Source organism: Quercus suber, unplaced genomic scaffold, assembly GCF_002906115.3.
Source record: "Quercus suber isolate HL8 unplaced genomic scaffold, Cork oak 2.0 scaffold_382, whole genome shotgun sequence".
Classification (NCBI taxonomy): domain Eukaryota; kingdom Viridiplantae; phylum Streptophyta; class Magnoliopsida; order Fagales; family Fagaceae; genus Quercus; species Quercus suber.
In genome coordinates, this window is record NW_027069834.1 from 669815 (window position 1) to 694158 (window position 24344).

At 37.3% G+C, this 24344-nt stretch overlaps 1 protein-coding gene and 1 long non-coding RNA gene across 2 annotated transcripts; both read right to left on the reverse strand.

The window, feature by feature from the left end:
• Window positions 1-199: 199 nt before the first annotated feature.
• On the reverse strand, window positions 200-1253 carry LOC136062113 (abscisic acid receptor PYL2-like). The gene has a single exon (XM_065760803.1). It carries the CDS (start codon window positions 1060-1062, stop codon window positions 448-450), a length of 615 nt encoding a protein of 204 aa, XP_065616875.1. The 5' UTR covers window positions 1063-1253; the 3' UTR covers window positions 200-447.
• Window positions 1254-17773: 16520 nt separating this feature from the next.
• Window positions 17774-22479, reverse strand: LOC112001571 (uncharacterized). The gene is made up of 3 exons (XR_002881798.2): window positions 22329-22479; window positions 18901-19280; window positions 17774-18112 (listed from the first exon to the last, which is right to left on the reverse strand). It is a non-coding gene; the product is annotated as an uncharacterized LOC112001571 (long non-coding RNA).
• Window positions 22480-24344: the final 1865 nt, after the last annotated feature.

The window sequence follows — 24344 nt, forward strand, 5'->3', positions numbered from 1 at the left end:
GAATTGACTATATATATGAATCCTAACAAATAAAACTTCGCTAATTTAAAAACAATTACAAAATGAAGATTGATATGATATTTTAATAACTGAAACATTATTGTTGAATTAAAGTGCGGTTCTCTCTCTCTCAAAAAAATAAACAAAAACGTAGATATTTCTGGTTTAACTTTCAGCATTTCCTTCCCCCAAAAAAAAAAAAAAAAAAAACTTTCAGCATTTTATTGAAGAGAAAAATGAAAACAACTTAAATATTAGCATTTAACAATACGACTGAAATAATTCACCCAACAAACCCAAATATAGAAACCAATCCCAACTATCTAACCATTAAACAAAAGGCATTAAGATCCAACTTAAAAAACAATACTTTAAAAATAATATAAACAAGTGGTACTCAATACACAATCTCCCATTTCTGCAGGTTGGTCGCCGACCAGTAAAAATTTAAACAGAATCTAAACCACCGCCATCACCACCACCACCACTGCAACCATCGAATTCATGTCCATGCAATGAAGCCATGGCAACTGAGGCAAGCTTCTGAAGGTTCAACTTTATGACAGTGTCCACAAACATCTTCGTATCCTCGCCTGTATTCCCAGCTGGTATATCTACAATATAAGACTCTAACACAATGGTGTACACCTTGTCTTCCTTGTTAAACTCGTTCACAGAAGTGACTGACCTATAGTTGTTGAGCCTGTGCTCACCCCCCACAACCCTAAAGCTCAATACATGCTTTTCATCATCCAAAATCTCAAGCCTCTCGGTGCTTGTCGAGGCTGGAAGCCCCGAACACACTGTGACCTCTCTTATGCTTCCAACCCCACCATCACCTTTCATGTTGCAACTTTTGACGAAATGCTTGTATTTATGAGGGTTTTCGAAGCTCCGAAGGAAAGGCCATACAGCATGTGCTGGAGCATCGATAAGTTGTGTTATTAGGGATGAGCATGTGTTGGGTGAGGGTTCGAACTGGTGGTAGTTGTGAATGATGGGCTCGAGCTCGAGGTATTGTTCTTGGGTTAGACCATGAGGGGGAACTTGGTTTGGGTCCATGGCCAATATGGGATAGCAGTATAGCACCACTCTCTAATACGTATTGTAAAGTAACTATTTTTTGAAGCAAATTTAGAATGAAAGACGAAGAAGAAGAAGAAGAGGAGGAGGTAGAGAAGGTTGCTTTCTAGTGCAGAAAAGTAAGGCTTTTGGTAGTGTTCATGGAGGAAAATAGTGAGCAATCAAATGAGAACACACATGAGGGAGCTTTTTATTCTTTGGGACTATCCCTTTCTTCTAGACATATATGCCCTTTGGCAATTTTATTATTATTTTTAATAATAATGTGAGGAACATACAATTTTTTATATTTTTTTTTCATAATTTGATGATTATAGGAACATCATTTAGGCATAATTCATTGTTAATTATTATTTTTGTCAGAATAATTCTAAGAATATACCTGATTTTGCACATAATTTCATAATATATTTGATATATAAGGCTATGAGTAGTAAACACTTTTTTGTTACTTTTATTTACATAAGTCTATCACTTTGGGTTGAAATTCACAATGGTACAAATTTACAAATTATGAAATTGAATGTAGAAATAAATGTGTCCTAACATTATTTTTATTAGGTACCAACGTCAACAGTCAAATCAATAGTCTTAAGAAAAAAAAAAAAAAAAGGTTCGAATTATATATTTTTATTTTTCATTTATAAGTTGTCGGTACAATGTTTGTCCTTGAACTTAAAATTGTATTTGAGTTTAAATTAAGAGAATATAGAAGTGGACACAACATAACTATATTAGGAAAGGAAAGGGCCTGTCTTTATGAAACTTAGTTATATTGCCCTGTCTATTGGGAACATGACATGGTGAGCATTGTTAAAGGGAAATAAATATACTTGCTCAGGCGGCTATGAGGGACCCGAGGTAGAGGAGCTTTATGAGGACTTATTTATTAGAAGGTTTTAATCAACAGATTACTTCTAATCATCACATAAATTTTGGAGTGGCAATTCTCAACCTCATGATTCATGAATGGGTTTAGACAATAATGCCACAGTGTCAACCAAAATTCATTTAAAACTCGCATGAAGTTGCCCTTGGTCTATGTCAAGAATATAACTGATTTTTCGATTTATCCCTTTAGAAGATGGAAAATGCACCACAAGTTCAATTACAAAAAGCTTATAAACATAAATATTGAGAATAAATAGAGTTTATTTCACAATTAAGATTTTATTTTATGAATCTAAAAATATATAAATTGTTATTATGTACAGTTTTTTAGAATCTTATATTTTTAAAATATAAGTATACTTTAATTCACTTTCAACAAAGAGTAAAATAAGTTTATGCCAAAGAACACATGTCATATGAAATGAAGTTCTTTTTTTATTGGGTAAAATAAAATTTAAAATAATGTAGTACTATATACATCTTTATTCGCAAAAATTTAAAATTTTACAAAAAAAAAATAGACAATCTCTACTATAAAGTAAAAAAGATCTCAAATTCTCAATCCAAAACCCAAAACCTAATCTAACCTAAACTAGGGGTGGGTGAAAACGGTTCAAAGCAGGACGATTTTGGGGAGGTTTATAAGGCACACCACCAAAAGGTGTTTGCACCATTGGAACCACCTAGTCACCGTGTAGATCGGCTCTCCCTAACATTGTCAACCACCATTTTGATCGATACGGTCGGTCGAACTCCAACACTCACAACCACAAGCTAGATTTAGAACCCACAAAATCAAAACCCAAACCCATAGATCGAAAGTCTGAGAAACCAAAACAACCGTTCAAATCAAACAACGCTACATCAAACGAAACAATCTCCACATATCAACCCCTAAAATCTGAATTAGAATATGACAATGTTTGTTACAGTCCTAAGCTATTGACTCAAATATTAAAAATGGTAAGAAGCAAAATATATACATACATATATATATATATATATAGCAAATATAAATAATAATAAAAAATGTGTAAAATGAAGATGTATGAGGGGTATATGGGGTAAGAAGGGAAATGGAGAAGAAGACCAATAAACTCGAGAAGAAGTTAGTGGTCGCAATCGTTGAAAGGGCAGGCTGGAGATTCGTGGATCATGTGAAAACCCTAACAAACTCTCGCGTGATTCTGACTTTTTTTTTTTTTTGGTTTAATCAAAACTCCGAAATGCAAGATTCCTCAGGTCCAACCCATTGTCAACTGCAATATTTTAAGCCTTTTATTTATTTATAGAAATTTCTTAGCGTAAATTTGTTGTCATGGTAAATTTATGATTACAATCATGGTAAATTTCTGATTACAATCATGGTAAATTTCTTAGCGTAAATTTATGATTACAATCATGGTAAATAATAGCAATTAACACAGTGTTATCATTTATGATATCAGCACATTTTTATGGTAACAATTTAGAAAATCAAAATGACTACATATATGTTGTTAATTTCTTTAGTACTAATGTTTACAAATATGGGAAGAGTGTTTATATATTAGGCGAAAACACCATTTTGGTTCCTATATTTTGGAGTCACAATTAATTTGTTTTCTACATTTTGGTGCCAGTTAATTTAGTTCTTGTTATTTTCAATTTATACTTAATTTGGTTCCTACCATTAACTTATACTTGAATATAAGTGAATTAACTGTAGGGACCAAATTAAGTGTAAGTTGAAAATAATAGTCAATTTGAGATCACAGTTAATTTGATCTCTACATTTTAGTGTCAATCATTTTAGTTCTTGTTATTTTTAACTTACACTCAATTTGATTCCTACCATTAACCTATACTTGAATATGAAAGAGTTAACGGTAAGAACCAAATTGAGTGTGAGTTAAAAATAATAGGGACTAAATTAACTTGTACCAAAATGTTGGAATCAAATTAATTGTGACCCCAAAATATAGGGACCAAAATAATGTTTTCACCTACATATTATTATCAATATGGTTTTAAAAAATCTATATGATTTAAAAAAATAATAATACTTGTAGGGTTCAGTTTCTTTACGTAAACCCAAAGACAATTAATTTGTAGAGTATGGGTCAAAGAACTAGAATTAGTAAGGGATTAATAACAATGGATCATAGCCCTTTCAACTGTGCATTGATCAGTTTGTATATATTGATAGTCTCAAACACTCTATTGTTTTTCTTCTCTCTTTTCTCTCCCTCTTCCTCTTCCTCTGGGGTCTCATTGACAGGTGCTCCCCTCTATTATATATTCACTTTTACCCTCATCTCCATCGTCCACATGCTCCCCATCCATGAACTTGCCCAAATACCTGTCACGTCAGGCAGGTTCTTTTCATCTCTGTGTGAGTGGCGGTAGGTTAGGATGCACTGTTCAGAGGTCTTCTCCACATAAATGCGGCCAGAAAAGCTGTTGCAATGCATTGAATACGGTGGCAGCAGCCTTTCCCTCAGATATTTCCCCATCCTTATCGTTCCTGAATAGGCTTTGAGCTTATCTTGATCAGGTGGAGTCCTCGGACAGTCATTCAGGTTTTTCCCCTACTCAATTAATCTCCGATATCATATCAGAGCACAACATCCTCCTCGGACAGGAGATGTCCTCCTCGGACTAGAGATATCCTCCTCGGACAGAGATGATCCTTCACCAAGAGGATTCCACTCCACTCTGGGCCTTGTCTTCTCCGCATCCCTCTTTTCGGATGTGAAACAGTCCTCTCATGGGCATTCGGCCCATTAACTTGGGCCTGACCCCTTTTTCCCCCACAATACTAATACAACCGTGCCAGAAATTTGTTATGAATTATGGTAACAATTATTGGTTTTATTTTGGCCAGAAATTTGTCAAGTTGAGCCTCTGTGCCCTGTGGTGAACTAAATTAATAAGAATACATATTTTTTGGGGTGCGTGATTAAATTTAAAAATACTTCTGATTTTACGTAATAAAAAGTGAACACTTTTAAGTGTTATTATTAAATTAGCATGACCATTGCGCACTTTTAGTACAGTGGTCACTCTATAAGTATGAATACTTGTGGAGTGTGAAGGGGTAAGGGTCGAAATTCAAATTTTCAGAAGGGAGTTTCACACACATATACATTTAGATTATATTAGAGTAGAAATTCTCTATCTTGTATAAAATATATATATATATATATATTAAATTAGTATGAACGATTTTTTTTTTTTTTTTTGAGAAGGAGTATGAACGAACTTGAAATAAAGATTCACCGACAAAATGGTGCCTTCATCTGATATTAATAGCCAAATACAAGAATTAGGATGGCATTGATTTTGGAGCTACTAAACAAGCAGTATATGTAAAATACTGTAAGTTTAACCAAACAATGTTTTTAATTTTAAAGTTGGTTCTCTAGAATATAATTTTGGTTGACAAAGTTTATACTTCTAGAAGTTGAAATGAAATAAAAGAACTTACAGTGTGCTTGGAAACTGTAAAATAGAGAGAGGAAAAGAAGAGAAATGTGATAGAAAATGTTGTCTTTTTCTCCGTTAACAAAACAGTAGAAACCTTTTCCATAAGCCCACATATTTACAATCCGTCCAATTTGGGCAGATTTAAGGGGAGACCATGGTTTTAAAAAACTGGGGTCCATATAAATAATATAATATGATCTATAGTTATATATTTGTCCATAATTTTTGTGTATCTTTCACATTAAATGAGCAAAAAAGTTTAAAAAAAAAAAAACATATATTTTCTTTTCATTTTCTTTCTTATTGCAAACCAAATAAAGAAATTTTTCTCTTTTCTTTTTCCCTTCTCTCCTTATTTGATTATTTCCAAACATAGATAAGAGATCCAATTTCTTTTCTTTTCTTTCTCATGGGTAATTCTACGGTACCCTAAAAAAAATGGGGGTATAGTACTTACTAGTGGGTAACCTGTTATACAAGGCTACTTTTTTCTCATATTTGATTATTACATTCTCACATTATGCAGTTTCAACTTCACATATGATAATTCTTTTCTCACATTTAGTGATTCCCTTACTTTTTTTCTCACATTTAATAATTTCATCCTCATATTGTGCAGTTCCAACATCACATGTGATAATTTTTTTCTTACATTTGGTTGTTCCCTTACTTTTTTTCTCACATTTGACAGTTACATCCTCACATTGTACAATTCTAACATCACATGTAACAATTCTTTTCTCACATTTGGTAGTTCCCTTACTTTTTTTCTCACATTTGACGGTTCCATCCTCACATTGTGCAGTTTCAATCTCACATATGATAGTTCTTTTCTCACATTTGGTGGTTTTCTTACTTTTTTTCTCACATTTAACAGTTTCATCCTCATATTGTGCAGTTCTAACATCACATGTAATAATTCTTTTCTCACATTTGGTAGTTCCCTTACTTTTTTTCCTCACATTTGACGATTACATCCTCAATTGTACAATTCCAACATCACATGTGATAGTTCTTTTTTCACATTTGGTAGTTCCCTTACTTTTTTCTCACATTTAACGGTTTCATCCTCACATTGTGCAATTTCAATATTATATGTGACAATTCTTTTCTCACAATTAGTGGTTCCGCTACTTTTTTTCTCACATTTAACGATTTCATCCTCACATTGTGCAGTTCCAACATCACATATACTAGTTTTTTTCTCATATTTGGTGGTTCTCTTACTATTTTTCTCACATTTAATGGTTCTATTCTCACATTTGGTGGTTCTATTCTCACATGTGACAGTTCTTTTCTCACATTTGGTGGCTCCCTTACTTTTCTCTCACATTTGACAGTTTTATCCTCACATTGTGTAGTTCCAACATTACATTTAACAATTCTTTTGTCACATTTGGTGGTTCCCTTAATTTTTTTTTACATTTAACGGTTCCATTATCACATTGTACAATTTCAATATCACATTTGACAGATTTTTTATAACATATAGTGGTTTTTTTTTTTTTTTTTTCTCAAATCTAATGATTTTATTGTCATATTAAGCAGTACCAACATCACATTTACTATATTTTTGTCACATGTGACAATTTTTTTGTTACATTGGGTAGTTCCTTCATTTTTTTTTCACATTTGACGATTCCATCCTCACATTGTGTAATTCCAACATCACATGTGACAATTCTTTTCTCACATTCGGTGGTTTCCTTTTTTTTTTTCTCACATTTGACGGTTCCATCTTCACATTGTGCAGTTCCAACATTACATGTGACAGCTCTTTTCTCACATTTGGTGATTCGCTTACTTTTTTCTCACATCTAACGCTTCTATCCTCACATTATGCAGTTCCAACATCACATTTGACATTTCTTTTGTCACATTTAGCGATTCCCTTATTTGTTTCTCAAATTTGTTGATTTCATTATCATATTGTGCAGTTCCAATATCAAATTTGACAGTTCTTCTGTCACATATAGTGGTTCCTTTATTTTTTTTTTTCTCAAATTTAATGGTTCCATTGTCATATTAAGCAATACCAACATCGCATCTGACTCTATTTTTGCCACATTTAGTGTTACCCAATTTTTATTCTCAAATTTGACATTTTCATTATTACATTGGGCAATACCAACATTACTTCTAACCATACTTTTGTCACACTCGGTGGTACTCTCTTTTTTTCCTTACAATTGATAGTACAATCGTCACAGTAGGCAGTACCAATATCATATCTGATCATAATTTTACATTTGGGTCCACCACTGAAGTCACTTTTTTAATTACTANTTCACATGTGCAATTTCAATATTATATGTGACAATTCTTTTCTCACAATTAGTGGTTCCGCTACTTTTTTTCTCACATTTAACGATTTCATCCTCACATTGTGCAGTTCCAACATCACATATACTAGTTTTTTTCTCATATTTGGTGGTTCTCTTACTATTTTTCTCACATTTAATGGTTCTATTCTCACATTTGGTGGTTCTATTCTCACATGTGACAGTTCTTTTCTCACATTTGGTGGCTCCCTTACTTTTCTCTCACATTTGACAGTTTTATCCTCACATTGTGTAGTTCCAACATTACATTTAACAATTCTTTTGTCACATTTGGTGGTTCCCTTAATTTTTTTTACATTTAACGGTTCCATTATCACATTGTACAATTTCAATATCACATTTGACAGATTTTTTATAACATATAGTGGTTCCTTTTTTTTTTTTTTTTCTCAAATCTAATGATTTTATTGTCATATTAAGCAGTACCAACATCACATTTACTATATTTTTGTCACATGTGACAATTTTTTTGTTACATTGGGTAGTTCCTTCATTTTTTTTTCACATTTGACGATTCCATCCTCACATTGTGTAATTCCAACATCACATGTGACAATTCTTTTCTCACATTCGGTGGTTTCCTTTTTTTTTTTTCTCACATTTGACGTTCCATCTTCACATTGTGCAGTTCCAACATTACATGTGACAGCTCTTTTCTCACATTTGGTGATTCGCTTACTTTTTTCTCACATCTAACGCTTCTATCCTCACATTATGCAGTTCCAACATCACATTTGACATTTCTTTTGTCACATTTAGCGATTCCCTTATTTGTTTCTCAAATTTGTTGATTTCATTATCATATTGTGCAGTTCCAATATCAAATTTGACAGTTCTTCTGTCACATATAGTGGTTCCTTTATTTTTTTTTTTCTCAAATTTAATGGTTCCATTGTCATATTAAGCAATACCAACATCGCATCTGACTCTATTTTTGCCACATTTAGTGTTACCCAATTTTTTATTCTCAAATTTGACATTTTCATTATTACATTGGGCAATACCAACATTACTTCTAACCATACTTTTGTCACACTCGGTGGTACTCTCTTTTTTTCCTTACAATTGATAGTACAATCGTCACAGTAGGCAGTACCAATATCATATCTGATCATAATTTTACATTTGGGTCCACCACTGAAGTCACTTTTTTAATTACTAATAACCACTCATCACAATAGTAATTTTTTTAAAGTTATTAAAAAATTTAGATCTAAAATCTATAAAAAATTAAAAAAATTAAAAAAAAAAAAAAAAAAAAAAAGTATCCCAAGAATTAGCCCAACCACAATAATTACTTTTGTTCACACAAAAAAAAAAAAAAAAATCAACTGGATTTACTATGCTTTCTTCCACAAATATTTGAATATACCAATTAACTTCCTACATATCTCCTTTGGTAGCTTCCATCACATTCAGGGCATACCTCACTATAAAATAACAGAGTTGAGGTCACTCTCTTGATGTTTGTTTTTTTATTATTTATATATACCATAAAATCGAAGAAGTATAACCTTATGTGCTCTCTAATTGTTCTTATGCAACATCTGCAACTTAATCATAGTTGTGTGTTTATTGTGGTCTCCAAGGTTGAAAATAGGGTGATTATACAATTAGCAAGTGTGGGGCCCGTGGGCCTGATAGCCTCAGTCCATCGTGTAGTAGGCCAAGGCCCACGCCGAGGAAGACTGACCATCCAAGGCTAAGTTGGGAAAAACCTTTTTTTAGATCCACGCCGAGAACCTCTTCGTCCTCGGCATGCTAAGGATAATTTTGGAAAGGCCAGGCCCAGAGCAAGCTGTCACCCTCACACTTAATGCATTCACCTAACGCCTCTGGCCGCATTAATAGGGATATAACCCCTTAGCAGGGCAACGTTGATCAGAGTGAACCACTTGAGTACTGATAAGGCCTCTGATAGGACGGACGGCCAGAAGAAAGGCGAATAAATGATCAACAGATGGAAGAACGAGATAGGACGATGAAGACTATATAAGAAAAGCGAGTAAAGTAAGAGGGGGAAAAAGGAGAAAGAAGAAAAAGGGCTCCTCGGCCACGAGCCGAGGAGCATCCCCCCAGTTGTAAATAAGTTCTAAGTATTTTTTAATAAAAGAAGAGAGTTCATGCTTGGTGAACGACGGCCGCGCCTAAATCTTCAATCCATTCTCTACAAATTTATTGTTTGGGCTTGTTGGGCTGAAAACCCATTCATATTCTGGTCCAATCCAAATTGAGTCCTTACAATTGGCACCGTCTGTGGGAAGGATTAGTGCGCTGGCCGGCGCACCAGGCGATTGTTCTAAGTGGTCATTTTACAGTAGGTTGGCGAAGTTAAAAAAAAAAAATAGAAGAGTTGACAGCGAAAAGAGAAATCTTGATATTATTTCATAAATAGAAACAGTACAAATTACAATCAGAGGCTCAGGCAGGCGTGTTTTACAAACAAATTTACAAGCTAATCCTACCAGCTAGTTCTACAATCAGAGGCCCAGGTGGACCCGCCTTAAAAAACTAGCCAGAGGGAAGTGTCAACCCATGCTTTTATTGGCATCAAGAGAATGGGAGAACTTGACAATAAAAGCAGGGAAGGGGAAGGGCCAGCTTGTTTTAAGGCCACCAACAACTCCTTTCTCGGAGCAGCTGAGCTTGAACAAAGCGAGGAGCAGATGCAGGGGCTCCGGGACACCCTCCCCGTGATGTTCCCTTGATTCTCTCCACTTCTCACGAGCGTTGGCCGTGGGAGACGGCAACACTCGGGCATCGCCCATGACATGAATTCGCACGTCTCCTTCGTCAGGGGTGCGCTCCGAGGAGAGATGTTAGGTACTTCAACGACATCCCTCCGGACCACCTTGTATGGCGCCATCGGGGTTACGCCTAGATTCTGCCGCACCAGAAGCCCAGTGGAGGCTGCGGCCATAATGGCTCTTGGCTCGGATGTCCTCACACCCGCCCAAAGCTGCCTCATATTTGCCAACTCCAGTCACAATTCCGGCGGGGTTGTTAAAGGGGCTTGGAGAGCTGAAAGGGTATGTTCTTTCTGTTTTGTGTTGGGAGGATCATGGATTATGGAGAAACCATCCCCCCACCTTATATAGGGGATGAGGGTTGGTGAGAATTAATTCATGCAGAATTCGAAAAGAGAGTTATCAGCAGGGCTAATAACGAAGCTACCAAATTCCAAGGGGCCGTAGACCGTTGGACTCGTGTTAATTCACGAGGACCTTAATGAAGGCGCGTTTCGCGCACTGAAGCAAGCGCGGAACACGAACGGACAAAGGACGCTTCACAAATGAAAAAGATGGGGCTCGAGCTGGAGGCGAGATCAACGCCACGTGTAAAGATCATAATCCGACCCAAAGAGAATCATCTCCAGTAAAAGCGGCCCGAGGACAAACCCCTACTTACAGAAAAATAGAAGTGGTAGACAGAACCAAGGCATTGCATGGTCCTGAACCCAAGCCTATGGTAAAACTATTCACACCGTTATACCTGGGTACTAGACAGAACCAAGGTATTGCATGGTCCTCGGACTCAAACTATGGGAAACTAGATACTTACAGAAAAATAGAAGTGGTAGACAGAACCAAGGCATTGCATGGTCCTCGGACCCAAGCCTATGGTAAAACTATTCACACCGTTATACTTGGGTACTAGACAGAACCAAGGTATTGCATGATCCTCGGACTCAAACCTATGGGGAAACTAGATACTTACAGAAAAATATAAGTGGTAGACAGAACCAAGGCATTGCATGGTCCTCGGACCTAAGCCTATGGTAAAACTATTCACACGTTATACCTGGGTACTAGACAGAACCAAGGTATTGCATGGTCCTCGGACTCAAACCTATGGGGAAACTAGATACTTACAGAAAAATAGAAGTGGTAGACAGAACCAAGGCATTGCATGGTCCTCGGACCCAAGCCTATGGTAAAACTATTCACACCGTTATACTTGGGTACTAGACAGAACCAAGGTATTGCATAGTCCTCGGACTCAAACCTATGGGGAAACTAGATACTTACAGAAAAATAGAAGTGGTAGACAGAACCAAAGCATTGCATGGTCCTCGGACCCAAGCCTATGTAAAACTATTCACACCGTTATACCTAGGTACTAGACAGAACCAAGGTATTGCATGGTCCTCGGACTCAAACCTATGGGGAAACTAGATACTTACAGAAAAATAGAAGTGGTAGACAGAACCAAGGCATTGCATGGTCCTCGGACCCAAGCCTATGTAAAACTATTCACACCGTTATACCTGGGTACTAAACAGAACCAAGGTATTGCATGGTCCTCGGACCTAAACCTACGAAAAACTAGATACTTACAGAAAAATAGAAGTACTAGACAGAACCAAGGTATTGCATGGTCCTCAGACCCAAACCTATGGAAAACTAGATACTTACAGAAAAATAGAAGTACTAGACAGAACCAAGATATTGCATGGTCCTCAGACCCAAACCTATGGAAAACTAGATACTTACAGAAAAATAGAAGTACTAGACAAAACCAAGGTATTGCATGGTCCTCGGACCTAAACCTATGGAAAACTAGATACTTACAGAAAAATAGAAGTACTAGACAGAACCAAGGTATTACATGGTCCTTGGACCCAAACCTATGGAGAAAATAACTATCTGGAGAAAAACCAAAGCGTTACCTAGAGTCAAGCTATAATACGGTCTTTAGATTTATATTTGAAGGAGAACAGATGATCTCATGAGACTAACTCCAGAATAGAATACAAATATTGAGCAGAATATTAGAGTAAAGCAAGTAAAAGAAAATATCTGTAGTTGGAGGCAAAGTATTGAGCATTCAGTTCAAACAGAAAGTATACAATTTCCTTACAACGCCACCGATGCAAGAAACAAAATGAAATAAAAGAGAAAATAAACAGAATTATCCTATGTCATACACCAGTCTCCCCAACTCAGTAGGAAAATTAATTCGATAAGCAAATCAAAGGCTTTAGCCAAGGCCTAAGGGCTTTGTCTCGAAGGGTCCGTAGGAGGCCTCGCCACGTCTTGTAGTATTTCCTGACCCTCGATTCTAACTCCCCCCAACGTTCTCTGGGGTTCAACCTCCTTGGGGGGTTGGTCAGCTGAAGTTATATCCTCGGCGGTCTTATTGTGACTCTCAGTCGCTGGTAATGAGGACCCCTCCTCGGGAGCAGCAGGGGCAGTCTCGCGAATTGCAATAGGGGAATATACCCTATCTTCCCTCCTAAGGTCAGATGAGGCATCAACCCCTGCTTGGTTGAGGGTTTTATGCCAGGTCTGAAAGCAGTAATGCCTGCACACTGCAGGAACTTGAGCCCGAAGGGTGGCTTCAGTCTTAGCCACCCCATTTGCGAAAGCCTCCTCCTCCGCCTGTTCTACAGAGCGCTCAGCGTCTATTTTTGCAAATATCGCCTCATCTTTGGCTCTCACAGTCTCGTCCCTGGCATACTCGGCAATACCTTTCTCATGGATTGCCTCGGTCAACTTTTTCTTCAGGTAGGTAATATCCCCTTTGGCAGTCTGTAGTTGGCTCGCAACGTCTTGCAAGCTATTGGTTTGATCCTCAGCTTGCTTCCTAGCCACAGCTAGGTCGGAGGCAGCAGTGTCCCTGGCCTTTGTCATCTCCTCCAGATCCTCAGTCGCCTTTTTTAGGTCGGCCTTAGATCTCTTGAGGGTACTGGCAGCTTTCAAGAACTTGTCACGCTCTTGCGCTAAGGCACCGCTCTGGCCATCGACCTCCTCGTCTAACCTGAAAAGAGCCTGGATAGCCTGCCAATAAAAATAAGTAACTCCGTAAAGAGAAAGGAGAGTAATAAGCGACAAAGTTCGAATAAAGTAAATAGGTACCAAAGGACCCACCATGCCTAGATATTTCTTAAGGTCAAGGACAACCTCTGACCCACTCATATTTCTTAGCTCGACAATGTCAGTGGGAAGAAGAAGAGATTTCTCCAGGGCATCGACTATGAGAGCCCCCTCAGCTCCTTGAGATTCCCATATCGATGCGTTATCCATCAGGGGCTGATCATGGAGCATGGCAGCAGGCAGCCAGGCTTGAGCCTCGGACTGCTGGATGATCTTTTTACCTTTCTGTTGACCACCGAGTTTCAGTTGCTTTGGAGGCCTGCGAAATCCACCCTCCTCGGGCGGGGAATGGGATTTGCTCCCATCCATTGGCTCCTTACCCTTGGAAAGTCTCTTCCTTTTTGGGTCATGAGACTCGGTCTGAGGGTCTGATACTATGGGGACAGAAGATGACCTGGTTTGCACAATTAAAATCTGGGGCGGAGGTATTGGGGGCTGGGGCTGCAACTCTTCCGGTGTACCCTTCTTGGCATCGCCTTCGAGCAGGTCAAAAAGGTTGGTTTGGGGCTGTCTTTTTAAACCCATCTCAGCCTGAGTACCAACTCCTAGGGACCGGAGATCGGCTTCGGATAGATGAGGGTCTCCTAGATCACCAGAGGGATCCTCGGACTGATCAGCTAGATTGAACACACTATATTCGTCCTCAGAAGAGCTCAGTTCAACCACCTCCCCTGCCTTCTTAGATAGTCCTTCCTCGGCCACCGTTACTTGTTGGGATAAGGAGGGACCTGCTAGCAGAATGCCTTCAAGTATGTAAGACCCCTCAAAAAATGCAAAACCGTCCTCCACCACGGTAATCTGCGTAAGCCGAGGGTCGCGAGCTCTAATCACGTGCTTTGGGACTGGGAATGATTTCTGAGCTGGGTCGCACCCGAGAATTTTGTGAGCAGCTCTGACCTGGTTATCAGTTTCGTTCAGGAAAAGTTCTGACCTAAGAACAGTTTCCAAGTCCGCTTTGTTAACCAGGTGGAAATGACGTGCAAAGGCGTGCGGATCTGCGAAAAGAAAGGTGAAACTCCTGTGGTCAATCAACCAAAGCGGATATACAGTTGTAAACAAATAAAAATACTGAAACCTAGATTGTCTCCTACTTCGGATACCCTACCTGGCTCCCCCTCCACTGTTGGGCAATGAAAACCGTTGTGCCACTCTCCCGACACTATGAGGAAATCTTGAGTCAACCCCTTATTGGAATCAGGAAGACACTGGATGAGACGGACCCTATCGTCCCTTGTCTTCATATAGTACGTCTTACCCTTTAGGTGATGAAGGTTGTAACACCAGTTCACATCGTGGTGAGTCAGTCTCAGTCCCATTTTCTCATTCAAGGTATCTACACACCCTAATATCCTAAATACATTCATGGCACATTGGGTAGGAGCCAGGCGGAAATGCCTAAGGTAATTGAGAGTCACTGGCCTCATAGGGATTCTCATCCCCCCCTCTACGAAAACGACTATCGGGATCACGACTTCACCCTCTCTCCTCTTAATGTACCACTCCCCTTCTTCACAGTACTTCAAACTCACATTATTGGGTATTCTATAGTCAACAATGAATTTGTTCATCATCTCGACGGACTCAACCAACTTCTTAAACTTACCCATCCCCTAAGGACGACTAAAGATTCCAGAAGAAGAAAAGGAGGAATAGAATCAAGGAAAATTTGGGGTCACTGGAAGAAGAAGACTTACAGAAATATGATGATTCTATTCAGTTAGTGTGCAAGTTGAACCAGATTCAAATCATACGCATCAATGGTTGTAAGCGCGAAAATGAGGAAACCAGGCTGTTCAAACAGATACTTATACTCCCTCTTAGGTTCCCCAAATGTAACCGCCTGCCCATAAAAGCAGGAGATCCCCACTGAACAATTACCATCACACCGTTGAAAGTGGGAGACGTGGAGCCGCCAAAATTTAATGTGGGCACACATTAAGTCTTGAAATGCCAAAAACGCACATCGGGCAGTCGAAAAGTCGCCAGCATTAGCACGAACCGAAGTGGGGCGATTAGTCTAGAGGGCTCGTGGGTATCAAAACCCTCCTCCCCGTCCAAGGGAACGTGCAGCAGGGTTTTGAAGGGCTATTGTGGGGCCCGTGGGCCTGATAGCCTCAGTCCATCGTATAGTAGGCCTAAGGCCCACGCCGAGAAAGACTGACCATCCAAGGCTAAGTTGGGGAAAACCTCTTTTTTGGATCCACGCCAAGGACCTCTTCGTCCTCGGCATGCTAAGGATAATTTTGAGAAAGGCTAGGCCCAGAGCAAACTGTCACCCTCACGCTTAATGCATTCACCTAACCCCTCTGACCACATTAATGGGGATATAACCCCTTAACAGGGCAACGTTGATCAGAGTGAACCACTTGAGTACTGATAAGGCCTCTGATGGGACGAACGGCCAGAAGAAAGGCGAATGAATGATCAACAGATGGAAGAACAAGATAGGACGATGAAGACTATATAAGAAAAGCGAGTAAAGTAAAAAGGGGGAAAAAAGGAGAAAGAAGAAAAAGGGCTCCTCGGCCACGAGCCGAGGAGCATCCCCCCAGTTGTAAATAAGTTCTAAGTATTTTTTAATAAAAGAAGAGAGTTCATGCTTGGTGAACGACGGCCAGCGCCTAAATCTTCAATCCATTCTCTACAAATTTATTATTTGGGCTTGTTGGGCTGAAAACCCATTCATATTCTGGGTCCAATCCAAATTGAGTCCTTACAGTAAGTTATGCAAAAAATCCAATCCAAAGATTGTTAACAATTTTAAAATTTTTAGTAAACATTTGAATTTAAACTACAAATCCAGTATGAAATAGTCATCAATCAAGGCTACTACACCAAGTTATATATTTTTTAGGCATTTTCATTAGATCCACGTGTGCAGAAGTGTCCCAAATAACTGTGTCTAACACAAGTATAACCACCCCAACTAAAGTGTTTACGCAATTTTGTTTCATAAAATTATTATTACATTTAGACCCATCTAAAACAAAATAAACATCCCAAAAATTTTCCACAATAACAAAAATTACCAATAGAAAAGCTAAAAACAATTAAGCACAATTGACCAATTTTACCCAAAACAAATAACCTAATCCTTTTAAAAAAATTTATCAAAATAATTTTGTCATCAAGAGTTTAGCATTTCGACCATAACGATAAGTGTGAGCCTCATTTGAGTCAGCAGAGCCTCCATTAGCTAAGTCTGAGAGAACCTTAATGGCAATGAAATGTTTTCGTTGTTGAAGATTTATCAATGCCACAAAGCAGTTATTTCTCTCTCTCTCTCTCTCTCTCTCTCTCTCTCTCTCTCTCTCTCTCAGGGTTTCACAAAATTTATACAAGCTCTTCACTCTAAAGCCATTTGGTATTTGTTCCTATAAAATATTGGAATGTGTAATTTGAACATAATTGGCTGTTAAAAGGTCAATTTTCTAAAAGTAGTGTGTGAATGTACAAAATTCTATAATAATCTTTATTTTCTGATGTGTTGTAGATGGAAGAAACCACTTTTATTTGGATAAGTTTGTCTTGTCAATGGAATTATCCTCTATTTAACTGATGGAACATTAGGAAATGTGTTCTAAAATACTATTGGGCTTTATAGAATTTCTTAAGCATACTTATCTTGATTTGTGATATACTTAGAATGAAGTGGATTCTTTTTATCTGTTATCACCATTTATTCATTAGTATGGCACTGTTACCAAGAAATAATCCATCACCACTGAATTCTTTTTATCTGTTATCATCATTCATTCATTAGTATGGCACTGTTACCAAGAAATAATCCATCACTACTAGCATTGCAAGAAATAATGCATAAATTATTTAGGTATCTAAAAAGTCCAAACCTTCTCTTTCCTCTTGTCCACCCCTTCCTTATAGCATCATAATTAGTGGAAGATGCCATTGGAATGCATTGTGGGTAAGTTATGATTCATTTTAAGATTACAAAACTTTGAATTTACACATAACTGTACTCCTAAGTTAAATTTGAAGGTCATGAACCGCAATACCAGTTAATAGTTTCAAGTTAATAGTTAAATTTTAAGTTAATAGTTTCAACAAAAAATGTCATAGTTTAACTTTTAACATACAAATGAAGTCCAAGCATGAATGAATTAAGTTTCGCCATTGAATCAAGTTTTGCTAATAACTTTGTTTTGGCTAAAAACTCTATAATATCATACTAGAATCCATGCACTATAGCTACATTTTCTCAACAACTAAAACTAATTTGCTCTTTCAAAAGTTGTATATACTTAACAACCAAGTCTGTAAATATCTTGTCAATGGATGGCGTCCACCTTGTCCTTAAACCTTCCAGCTATAGTTGATGACTAGCTTCACTATCCATCTACATGTGTAGAAAATGTAACATGCATATTTTGTTTCACAGGATCATCCACTACCAATCCTCCTCCTTATTACCCATTGAACAATTTCAGCCCTCTGAGAGAAGAGATCATAGCTAACAGTTAAACACATTTGAATATTTAATACTTGTCTCAAATTGATTACTACATACCAAAAAAATGAAAGAACATAATAAAAAATATATTTAACCAAAAATATATATATATATATATATTAAGAATCAGAAACAATTAGCAAAACCCAAAAAAATGCACGCTAGTAAGTGTAAAAAGAGCAATCAAGTTCTCAAAGTCAACAAATACTTTTTCTTTTAAAATCTGACAACATATCCATAATTGCTTCCAGTGTTCAAGCCAATCTATAGAATCTTATTTGATAATTTATAGCGCCAACTTTAATTAAGATACACACAAACTAAAGCCCCAGACCTAGGGGGATTCAATGTGTGTATGTGTATATAACATTATGATGAAAAATATTAAGAGGTTGATTTCAAGTTAATGGAAAGAACTCAGAAGCCTAATCCAAACCAAATTATTTAATATATAAGCAATATGTTCTCTACCATTAAATATAGAATTCTTAACATAGCAACCAGAGACCTTTAGTTTTAGGCAGGTTTGCAAGATTGCAAGTTCAAGTTTCACATTCCAAGTCCTATTTAGTGCACAAATTTTCTTTTTGCAAATGACATTGATAATATTTTCAAGAATTATTAAAAATACCAGTGTACATTTCCCTACATTTACAATTTAACATACACATTTACAACCAAAGGCACATAAGTGAACTTCTAAATAGTGATAATTATACAAAGGCCATGGTTTTTTTAGTTCAAAATTGAAGGAATTTTAACAACTTACCCTATCCTCAGGAAAGGATTTTGAGAAGCAAAATACTCTCGTCTTGAACAAACTTGATGGCTTCTCATTTTTAACACTTGAATCATGTTGTGTCTTCTTTGACCCTTTTTTTTTATCCATCAATTGACCATTACCTTTACCATTTATAATAGGAAGTTGACTTTGTTCAAAAAATTTTGAAGTTGCTTTAAGAGAACTATCTCGGTTCATGTTGATTTCTAACCTCTCTTCTTTGTTTTTCTCCAATGACAGCTATCTAATTCCAGAGTTCCTATTCCCCAGTACTTGATTAGATGAAATGTCAGGATGAACTATGGAGTTTTTACTTTGATTTATGCTGGCTGCTCAAACCATTGCTCTTTTTGTGCAGCAAACAGAATCTATGTAATCACAATTTACAAGGTAAGATTAAAATGTATAACATATTCAAAAGTTTGACAAGTACCAATCAAACAAATGAAAGAAATAAAACAGCCCACATAACGATATAAGTTCGGCTTGAACTAGGATGTGAAATTTAAAACACTCGCACACAAACCAGAACTTTTAATATAGAAATAAGCAAACCTTTTGGAAGAAGTAGATCATAGGCTATGTATCTCAGTAGGACATGGACTCTTACTTTTCGCAATCACAATCTTCTAGCCATGTGTGTTTGTTGAGGGTCATTTCTATAAAGCCAGCCCAACCCAGCAAAACAGGCAATAAAGGTGGCAAGCATGAAATAAGACTGTTACGCCCAAGCGGTAGGAAAGGTAGGACACAGGCCCATAACATGAATAAATGGGTCTTGAGGAAGCAAGCGGGCCCAATGGGTCCGGAAAGTAAGAAAAGACACCCATGGGCAACGTATGTTATGAAAAAGTAAGAATGGGCCGCAGCAGGCCTAAAGCAATGTAAACAAAGAAAGTAGGGGATAATGGCAAGCCCATGAGCCCCAAGGATGAGAACGAGGAAATTGAGCCGAGGAAGCCCAATTGAGTTAGTAAATGCCCATGGGATACAAAATTAGTAAATGGACCAAGGGAGTCCAAAAGAAGTAAAAGGGCCGGATAAGCCCAAGTGAAAAGAGAGGGACGCTGGAGCCCACGAGCAAGGACACCAGTGGCCATATTAAGCCACTGGGGGAAAGAAAGGAACGGCAGGCCTGAAAAGAGGCCTAGCAGGAACAAATTGCCACGGCAGGAAAGGCCAAACAACACAGTGGGAAAAGAATTGGGTTGAAAAGGAATACAAGGCCCAGTACACAGCAAAGCCCAGGCCTTATGGGGATAGGAAATCAGAGCAGCAACTCGCGGGAAGCCAGAAGCGGACAGCAGGCAAATGCAAGCAATGTCTCCAGCCCACGGCAGATGCATGAACAGCAGGTAGCCTTCAGACATAAACCACGCACAAGGCCAGAAACCACCAGCCTGTACCCAGCCAATACAGGGCATGGTAGGGTCATGGGTCAGAGGTAAGAGGGCATGGTTTGGAGGTGGGGAGAGGGGAAGACCTGTTTTGAGGTCCCTACTCAGACTCTTTTGGGGAGTACATCCTGCTGGGATGGCATATCACCCAAAAGAGGCAAGGCTGAGTGGGACCAATGGGTGCATGCCATAAGGGATAAGAGAGAGAAACATCACCGCGGCAGGACAAGGTGCCACGGCGCACTAACAGACAAATCGTTGTCTATGTCTGTGGCAGAGGGGCTCGCAAACAACAGTAAGGGTCTGCGAGTGCGCCCAGACTAGACGAAAAACGGTTAAAGGGTAGAATAGTAAAAAATCGACCTCGGCAGGCTCTATAAAAGGGCGCCTCTGCCATGTGTAAAAAAAAAGAAGAAAAGGAGGAAGAAAGGTGAGGAGGTACGAGAGCAATACTATGCAACTTAACAAAGGAATACTCTGTAACTTGCTTAGAAAAACAGAGGAAGATAATACTAAAAATGATAAAAGTGGAAAATCACTAAAAAAGGACTAGGAAAGAAAGAGCGAAAGAGAGAAAAAACGGAGCGAGTGAGAGTGGCATGCACCGATAGGCCCCTTCCCTTCTCTCCCTCTCGAATCACTGCTCTCTTCTACAGTTATTTTGAGAAGTCCCCATTCAGGCCCACCTCTCTCAAACCTATTAACTTCCACAGCAGGAATCCCGTTTTCCTTTCCTCGGAGGTTAATCGCGTTGAGAAGGGGCGTTCTTTCTCTTTGGCCTTACTCCTGCGGGCCAAAACTAAATTTATTTACATAAACTGTGGATTAAATCTTCATTACTATTTGCCCTTACTGTTCATTTGTCAAAGATTGTTGAATGTTATTGTAGTTTGGTCATTTCTTGTTAAAAGAACTATCTGGTCATTCCAGAACATATGATTTTGTTTTGTCAATTGTATCTGCCTGCCGCAAGCTCTTCTCTGGAGCAGCTCAGTTTGCAGTAAGTACTCTCCTGGCAGACGAGGCATAGTTCGCGCACAAACCAACCAAGTTGAGTTCCAGTTGGCCCGGTCTCGACTCCTGCAACCCAGAACACTTGGGCCTACATTCACAAAGGGCCAGCCTGGCCCAACATAGCAAAAAAGGCCCCTGCAGTGTTTAACTACATAAATAACACCCAAAGCTACAAGGCTCCTTAACTCCTTTTTCTCACTAAGAAATTACAAAAGCAAATGAGAGATGAAGCTAATACAAATAAGGGAAGATATTCCCCAACACAGCAAACATAACAAAGAGCCAATACGAATAAAAGGAATATCACATCAATGTCATAAGTCACCATACTAGCAAGGGACCTTAAAGAATTGCTTAAAGAAAGAACCAAATTTTTTTTTTTACAAATAATCTTTTTGCTTAAAAGAGTCAAGGACTTATTACATCTTTGAAGGAGATCCAACTACTATGTGTGTCAATTTATCATTGAATGACATATACTGGGATCCTCCACCTCTATGCACCATACTGACTAATTTACATAGTTTAGAACTTCAAAGCCATTGAACAAAAAGAAAGATACACTAGCAATCATAAATGAAAAACCAGAATGAGTGCTAAGATTTATGTCATGAAATCAAATTTTCTATATATTAAATAAATACGTAAAAATTAAAGTTTCACATTACAAACTTGCTAAAGGATTCTTCAATGGGAAATTTTCACATGGGGTTTCCATTGGCGGAAATTTCGAAGCAAGTGGCTTGATTTGCAATTCGAATCTGCCTATTACGAAACTTCAATTCAGATTTCACAACATTGCTACTCCAAAATTCTTAGAGAGAGAGAGAGAGAGGAAAAAAAAGGCCCAAATCTTGACGATAAATTTAGGAAAAAGGGAGAAGGGATGAAGAAAAAACCTATCCTACTCACACATTCAATTTAAATAAATCATTAATTAAATCCATCATTCAAAAACCCAAATCTTGATGATAAATCCAGGGAAAATGTATGAAGAATGGTTACCTGAGATTTGTATGAAGTTGAGGTGAAGATCGGCCAAGAACGATGAGGAGAAGCAAAATTAAAAGAACGCAACAAAGAAGTAGAGAGAGCACGCGAGACGGTGAGGTGAGAGAGAAAAAAGAAAAAAGAAACGTCTGTTTTTTTCCTGTGTTTGATTTTATAGGTTACCTGCTTAACTGGTAACTGGTAATTCATTAAAATCACATAAACGGCTAGGATGAAAACAAGTGAAATAAACTAATAAAGGGTTAGATCAATGGGTGGGTACCGTACCCACGCAAAAAAAAAAAAAGGTGGGTATTATAGAATGACCCCTTTCTCATTTCCTTTCTATTGTTCATTTCTTTTCTTTTCTCTTCCCTCTTTTGTAACCAAATAATGCATTAATGTTTTTACCAATCTTCACTTTGGCTAATTAAATGTGAAAATGACCGAGGTGAATGCAGGTTAATTATTAGCCACAAACAGTGGGTTTCTTCTTGCATGCAAGCAATGATCTTTGCATTTTCTAGTTCCATTTGTTATTGTAGATACTTATGGTCGTAACAAACAAATTATTTAGGGTTTAAATTATTATGCTTCTCTTTTAATATAGTCCTTCTATTATACATATTATCTTAGGGTATGTTTGGTAACTGTTTTTTTTCCTTATTTTCTATTTTCAAAAACAATTTTTTTTTTATTTTTGAAACTAAAAAACTTGTTTGACATTTCAAAATAGACAGAAAATAAAAACTATTCTTAAAACTTAATTTGTGAAGGAAACTGAAAACAATCTATTTTCAGTTACTAGTTTTCAAAAGTCAAAGAAAATATGCATTTGATTTAATAAATTTGTCTCATTTAATAAGTTAACATTAGAGTTCAAATCTTAAGAACAACACATTTTTAGTATTTTTGTCTTTTCTTCAAAAAAACTATTTTTTTAATTTCAACTAACCAAACATGCTTTTTATTCCAAAAATACAATAAATTTTTTTTCTTTATATTCCCAAAAACAAGTTTTTAAAAATAAAAAACAAAAAATTGTTACCAAATATAACCTTAGTTTTCTTTTCTTTTTTATAGGCAGTAGCAATTTTATTTTTTATTTTTGTAAGAACTAGTTAGTAGCATAACTTTTTTTCTTTTCTTTTTTTTTTTTTTTTTTGGTGTGTTTATAAAATAAATACCCAATGCTTCCTAAGCTCCAAAACACTCTTTAAACTTTGAATATGTGTGAGTTGTGTTTAGATACAAATCTTCTCTCAAGGTATGACAATGAAAGATGGGAAAAAGAAGAGACTATAAATAAATTCTCACTTAAGGATGAGTACTCTCTCTAAAATGGTGGGTGTTGTAGAAACATCTCTAGAGTTTTCTCTGAATAGTTGTCTTACAATTTTGTGGTTAATAAAGATATATATAGTATAAGTGAAGGGTATAAGAGTCACACTTAAATCCTAATATCCGTCTGCATCTCGCAGGTCATCTCATGGGTTGGCCAAGTGCAAGATCACTTGCAAGATATATTGACTCTTCAGCTTGCGACATATGCTCCTTATGTGACATTCAACTGTTTTGATCAAATCTTCACCACTTAAATCTTAACCCATTACAATTAAATCCCACAAAATACAAGGAAATAAATGAATGAAATTACAACATTTTTTGTCACAGAATAAAGACAACATAAACGTTATGTAAAAACCATAACCTAACACATAAGGTCTATTTAGATACCGCTTATTTGTTGAAAATTGAAGATTTATTGCTGAAAACACTGTAGCAAAATAATTTTTAAAGGCATGAATAGTGCTGTATGACCCAAAAATGCATGGGTATGCATGTTTTGTTGAGTTTGGTGGTTCCATGAACAGTGCCATGAGAACCCCAAAAAAACCCCAAAAGCAGCTGAAATGCACATTCATTGCTAGGCAAACGCGCACATAGTATAATATTTAAAGGCATCAACTAGTCATTTTTCTGTAATTAATTCATTAATAATTTTTTATTTAAAATCCAAATTTTTTTTTA